The sequence below is a fragment of the Cystoisospora suis genome (assembly GCF_002600585.1).
Source record: "Cystoisospora suis strain Wien I chromosome Unknown contig_5682, whole genome shotgun sequence".
NCBI lineage: Eukaryota > Apicomplexa > Conoidasida > Eucoccidiorida > Sarcocystidae > Cystoisospora > Cystoisospora suis.
The window spans coordinates 1-7,068 of NW_027158472.1; the positions used below are offsets into that span (position 1 = coordinate 1).

General features: G+C 50.1%; 1 protein-coding gene across 1 annotated transcript; it reads left to right on the plus strand.

The window, feature by feature from the left end:
• The first annotated feature begins 103 nt into the window (after positions 1–103).
• CSUI_009480 (uncharacterized protein) lies at positions 104–7,044 on the plus strand. Its single transcript, XM_068069596.1, has one exon. It carries the CDS (start codon positions 2,516–2,518, stop codon positions 4,022–4,024), a length of 1,509 nt encoding a protein of 502 aa, XP_067918428.1. The 5' UTR covers positions 104–2,515; the 3' UTR covers positions 4,025–7,044.
• The last annotated feature ends 24 nt before the right edge of the window (positions 7,045–7,068 follow it).

Below are 7,068 nucleotides of genomic sequence, written 5' to 3' on the forward strand. Positions count from 1 at the left end.
AATTGGTGCCGTGACCCGGGAATAGCATCCGGGAGAGAACTTCAGAAAGATAGTAGTGGGTGTTGCGCTGCAAGAGCTCGTGGGTTTCGTAAGGGAGTGTTGCGGGTTCAAACATCTTTCATGTCTCGTGCTTTGCGGTGAGGGAAAGCGCTGGTGGTTCTGGTTGCATGCTTGCGGAAATGGAGTCGGGAATGTCGACGCCGCGGTCGGACGTTCTGGAGCTTCGGTCAGGGAAGACCGTGCACCGGGGCGAGAACGCCCGAGACAGGCAGTTTATACCTTATACTAGAGAGCATCCCGAGCAGCTCCTAGCAGAGGAGTTGCTCCAGCAGCGGATTGAGGAGCAAGCGTACCGAGGTGGACGACAGGAAGAAAGTCGGAGAGCGCAGGCTGAAGAACTCTCCGGAAGCGGAGAGAGCAGAGGTGCGGAATCCACTCGGACTAAGGAAAGGAAACGAGGAGGTAGAAAGAAGGACTTGCTTGTGAAGCTGCTCTCAGGCCTGGAGGAGGTTCTAGACGACAGCGAGGCAGAAGGCTCTGCGGATGAAGAGCAACGCCAAGAACAACTTGTTCCAAGAGAGGCGCAGGATCTGGCGACCGTGTAACGATTTCATCCTCAAGGAGGTGTCGACCTTAATAGGCTACTGAAGATGAGGCAGAAGCCTCAGAACTTCAGCGGCAAGGGACAATCCGTGGGGGGATGGATAAATGCGATGGAGTTGTTCTTCGGGCGGGCAGAAACCCCGGAAGACATGAAGTTGTGGGTAGCCGAGTCATTTTTGGAAGGGAATGCGCTGAATTGGTACATGAGTCTGGACTCTGAGGGAGGTTTCTCTGGTTGGGAAGATTTTGTTCACAAGCTACGCATCAACTATGGAGGAGTTTCGCCTCTGAGGGCTAAGGAGCGTCTTCGACAAGTGCGTATGACGGGGTCGCTGGAGGCCTACGTCGCTGAGTTTAATAATCTGCGCCTCGACTGCATCGGACTGTCGATGTCGGAAGAAGTGATGTTTAATGATGGACTACATCCCGGGATTATGAGGTTAATGGCCACGAAAAATTCAACTACCAAGGAAGAAGCCATAGAGTTGGCTCACATGTTTAATGATACAAGAGAAAGAATCGATAGGTGGCGACGAACGGAGAATGAAAGCAGGGAAAGAGAGAACGTGTGGAGAAGCAAGAAAGACCGAGAGCAGCCAAGGAACCGACCAGGTTCATATGTCGCCCAACAGCGTGGTCCTTTCCGACCACGGAGGCTGGACAACGGTGCATTTTCTACACAGTACGAGCAGTCTGGAGAAGTAAGAGAAAGGAACCGGCGACCACCACCCGTAGTGGAGGTAGGCCGCCTAGCAGGACTATTGGAGAGAGAACGCAACGGCGAGAGGGACCGCAGAAGACCGACGACAAGAGGTTCAGCCAGCAACAGGACTCGCGCGGGAGACGGCCGCTAATATGCTGGGCGTGCGGAAAGGAGGGCCACCCACGGGCGCTCTGCCGGGAGCCGTCAAACTAGACCGCTAAACGAGGCTATGCGGGGGCCATAATTGGGAAGGCCTCAGAAGAAGAGGTAGTGCAAGCAGTGAGTAAGACGGAACAAGGAGGGCCAGAAGTGGAGACTGAGACGACCAAGGAGGTACAGCACACCGTTGCGACCAAAGAGAAGAACCACTCCTACACGGTGAAAGCGTATCAATTGGTTACTATGCCACACATTGGATTAATGCGTTGGTGGAGAGAAAGATCAGCTACGAATATGCCACGGGCTCCGGTGATGGACGACCCTCAGGCAGAACGCCGCAGGACGTACGCGCACTACCGCGGGACAACAGATGCCCTGTTGGAAGTTTTCTACAGGAAGGTACGGGTTAAACACCTTGCTCGGCAAGGGATGGTGACGAAACATATCGTGTCGGATGGAACGGGAAAGGTGTGGGCGCAGTACCGAGCTTTGTCGTGGTGTGAGTATTGGTGCGTCACGGGACATGCTGCCGGAAGCAGTGGCACAACTGTTTGTGAGAAAGGCACTGCCGAGGTACCTCGAATTCGACGCGAAGGTACGGCGTCTTTTATCGAAAGAGTGGCGGACGGAACGTTGGAAAGAAGAAATACCCCAGGGCCGCGCGAGGGCATTTCAGAGAGACGTGGAACGGATATTATGGCGGACAGGGTCATCACTCAAGTGGTTCAAAGAGTTTGAGCAGGGACAGGTGAAGAGGGGGTGTCACGCCTAGTCAACTTCGGGGTCCAGCCAGTCGATCCACTGACGGCCGGTTTGTTAGGCGGCGAAGATATCACGGAAGACGCGCTATACGGACAAACTCGAGGGCAAATTGCGCAACATGAAGAAGTGTCGCGGGGGGGAAGTTATTCTTATGAGACGACAGAGGGCCCATCACTTCAGACGTCTCGGCCGGCGGTGGCCGAGACTAACTACAGACCGGAGGAGCCGGCCGGTGACGCCAGACTGCAAAGGGAGACAGGAGCAATCGGGCGCATTCGCGAGGCGGCAATGGAAACCAGAGCAAGGCGAGCGGAGAGGAACCGTGTGGCTACGGCAAGAAGCCCGCTGGAGCGAAGCCCTTTTCCAGTGACGACTAGACGCGGGGCGCGTCAGAGCGAAGGTGTGCAGGCGGCACTTCCAAAGGAGGGAACTGCGCGGCTGAGCGCTCGACATGCATTACGACAGGCAGAGGGACGTCGGAGCGGACTGCTATTGTGCACGACTGCTGTATTCAATGACCAGGCGGATGAAACGATGATGGTGTTGCCGTTGATACCGCCTCAAGTAGAGTCGACACAGGTGATGGCTTTCCTGGATACGGGAGCGACTCGCTCACTCGTCAGTCCACAGATCGCCGGTACGTTACGTAAGGAAGTTTCACTTCTAGGAGAGAAAATGACATTCAAGTGGATAAGGGGGGAATTTTCTTGTGATGCTCGCGAGGTTGTGAAGGGAGTTAAGATTCGAATTGCTTCTTACATTACTACATATGATCTCTACGTTGTGGATATGGGGTTTGATGTGATACTGGGTTTGGATTTCTTACGTCATGCTAAGCCATGGTGGGATTTCATGACGGATGAGGTGCATTTTCGGTGTCCTACGGATGAGTCTGTCCCCCCAGGGAGTGGTAATAGCAGTAATACCTGCATTTCCACCAATCATCACATCCCGCCCCCGCACGTAGAGCAGTTACCTACAGAAGCAACACCAGAGGTAACTAGGGATGTGTACACAGAGAGAGCCAAGCCACCTCAAGTTAGCCCTGCGGATTTAGAACAAATGGTGTGGCCCAGTAGGAAGTCCAATAGAAAGAAAACCAGTCCCTTAGAAAAGAAGAAGTTCATATACGTGCATAACCGGGACCGAGACGACATAGAAGGGATGCAAGAGACACCTTGTAAGCAGGGTAGAGAAGGCAGTCCCGAGGGAGACACACAGGTATCAGCTGTAGAGCATAGTAGCGAGGTAGCAAAACGTAACCAGCTAGACGAGGTGCCATTTGTTCAGGCTTCCCCAGAGGAGGAGGCAGTAGCGCAGAGAGAAGAGAGAAAGGAACATAGAAAGAAAGTACCCTGCCGCGAAATTACACGCGCCAAGCCTTTTAATCCAACACGCAGCAAGGAAATAGACAACCCTTTGTTTAACACTCAAAAGTTCGTCTTAGCGCCAGTTGTAGGGCTAGTGCAAGAATGCACAAATCAATCAGACTCCGGAAGTGTAACCACGCCCATATCTTTTGGAGTAAAGTTAGGGCACGATGAGGTAGCACTGAGTAATCAGAAAGCCAGGGGTACGTCAGCTGAACTACCGCCTTCCGGTCAATTGGAAATAGTTGGAAACCCTCTAACTGAGGAGTTTAGACAAGTAGTGAACCAGCTTCCAGAAGTATCTAAGGAGTTACCCGGAGAGTGTGTGGTAGATAGAGTAATAGAACATCACATACCCACCATACCTGGAGCTATTCCAGAGTATCATAAAAACTCTTACAGTATGAGTGACGAGCAAAATAGATGAGTTGAAGAAGCAGATACGTCAGTTATTGAGTAAGGGATTTATAGTGCCATCCACTGCCCCTTATGCCGCCCCCGTGTTCTTCCGCCCGAAGCCCGACGGGTCCCTTCGCTTAGTGATAGACTATAGGAAGTTAAACAACATTACGGTTAGGGACGAATATCCTATGCCCAAGATTCACGACCTTATAAATAGACTGGGGAAAGCTCAATGGTTTAGCAAGCTAGACTTGCAGTCAGGTTCTCACCACGTACGAGTAGCTAGAGAGGATCAGTGGAAGACATCGTTTAGGACTAGGTACGGGCAGTTCGAATTCACCGTGTTACCGTTTGGTTTAGCTGGAGCACCCAGCGCCGTTTCAACGGTTTTTGCAGCACATGTTCTTACCCGAACTGGACAAATTTGTGATTGTGTATCTAGATGACATCCTAGTGTATACTCGCACAAAGGAAGAGCACCTACAACACCTATCACACGTGCTTAGGAAGATGGCAGAGAATCGATTCTACGCTAAGATAAGTAAATGTGAAATAGCTAAGCATAAAGTCAAATATTTGGGGTTCATTATCTCCAACGAGGGACTGCAGGCAGATCCAGATAAGGTGGTGGCAATAGAGAAGTGGCCAGAACAACTAGTAAACCGGAAACACCTGCGCAGTTCTCTAGGTACAGTAGGGTACTATAGAAGGCTTATTCCCAACTTCAATAACCTAGCTTGGCCGTTGTTCCAACTACTTAGGGGAGATTCAGATATGAAATGGTACGAGAAACACACAAAGGCAGTACGTGCATTGAAAGCTAGCTTAGTAAATCTTACACTCATGCGTATATATGACCCAGATTTACCCGTGGTACTTAAAAGCGATGCTTCCAGACACGCAGTGGGTGCAGTTCTAGAGCAAGAGGGTTACCCGGTAGCATTTGAGTCTCGCAAACTTTCCGACCGGGAAAGCCTAGCCCCTACCTACGGACTAGAACTATTTGGCATAGTGCACGCGTTGAACAAGTGGCGAACGATGTTAGGTTCTAAAAAAGTCATAGTATAAACAGATCATTCCACACTAAAGCACCTGTTGAATCAGAAGGTTAGCCCTCAACTGGGTAACTGGTTAGATAAGTTAGCGGAGTTTAACTTGGAGATCAGATACAAACCGGGGTCAGGCAAAGTAGTCGCAGATGGGCTATCTAGGAGGCAGGATTACGTGATAGGAGCGATAACACGGGCAGCCGCACGGGCGCAAGCGCAGAAACAGGAGCCAGAAGAAGAAACACTTTCAGATTCAGAAGACCACACAGAAGCCGCAACACCCAGTATCCCTTCTCTCACCGAGTACCTAGAGATATTGAAGCAGGCGTATCCGCGTAGTACTGATTTTGCGGAAGTACATAAGCAGTTACTTCAACTCCAGCAAGAGGGAGCAGAAGAAGCCGAAGTGACTCTGAAGGGACTCACATTTCACATGCAAAATGGGTTAGTGTGGGTTACAGCAAAGTCGGGCTGGAGGTTAGGCATCCCTGAAGTAGTTAACCTAAGATCCAAGATTGTACATGAATGTCACGATGCAAGGTTAACTGGGCACCCAGGGATAGAAAAGACTTTAGACAACATCCGTAGATATTTTTGGTGGTCTACAGTAGATAAAGACGTCCGTACGTACGTACAGGCTTCTCATGCATGCAAGCGAGGGAAAACATCTAGTCAAAAACCAGGAGGATTGTTGCAGCCCTTACCAGTTCCGCACGTGCCGTGGGCAGATATATCGATGGACTTCATAATGTTCTTACCTAAATCATACACGGGGAAGGATGCAATCCTTACAGTGGTAGATAGGTTCTCTAACATGGCCCACTTTATACCGTGCACGCATAATATAACCGCTAAGCAGACAGCTCAATTACTCATTCGTGAAATTGTCCGCCTGCATGGTATACGCTCTAGTATAGTTAGTGATAGAGACCCTAGGTTCACAAGCAACATGTGGAAGGAGATGCGTAGACTACTCAACATACAACAGCGATTATCCACGGCATTCCACCCGCAAACAGATGGCCAGACCGAACGCACTAATCAAACGATAGAACAGATGTTGCGTTGTCAGCTATATGGAGATGAACATAGGTGGGAAGAGTATTTACCTATGGCAGAGTTTGCTTATAACACTACACGACACACATCCACACAAATGACGCCTTTCGAAATAGTATACGGATATAGGCCTACCCCTCCCATAGCACGTGTACTCAATCTAGACACACCAGTGCAATCAGATACATTGGCCCTTTGACACGCAGTCATCTTTAAACAGTGTCGTGAGAACATACTCAAGGCTCAGGGTTACCAGAAGAAATATAGATAGAAAGAGAAGACACGTAGAGTTCAAGGTCGGGCAACAAGTGTGGTTAAATTCACAGCATCTTAGTGTGGACGCGTTTTCCTCGGTCTTTAAGCATAGATACTTAGGGCCTTCCCGAATTCTAGCGATGATAGGAGAATCAGCCGCACGCTTAGACTTACCACCTACGATGCGAATGCATCCCGTGTTCCACGTGTTGTTACTTAAGCACGTAACAGATTTTCCGCTTCACATCCAACCCCCACCAATCGAGCTAGATCCCATACAGCGAGGAAACGAGGCAGAGCTAGTGGTTAGAGCAATTCTGGATCATCGTGGAGATCCAGAACAGGGAACACTAGAGTATCTAGTTCAGTGGTACGATCATACGGAGTCGTTGTTACCTGAAGCCGAACTTCACCACGCGCAGGAAATGGTCACACGATATAAGCAATTTCGACAGTCACAGGAAGCGCAAGATAGGGCATCAGCGTCACAAGCCAATGGATAACTGGACGGGGGCAGACTCAGAGGGGGACCTAACGATACCTGTGCCGTTAGATTCCTTCATGAAGCCATGGCGAACCATGAATGTGGTGTGTCTTGCGTGACAACAACAACAACAAAAAAGAAGTTCATTATAATATCGCATCAAGATGCTTTACATTCTCCCCAAAAGGGACTACCATTTGCCTTTCGTCGTTGGGGGGGAAG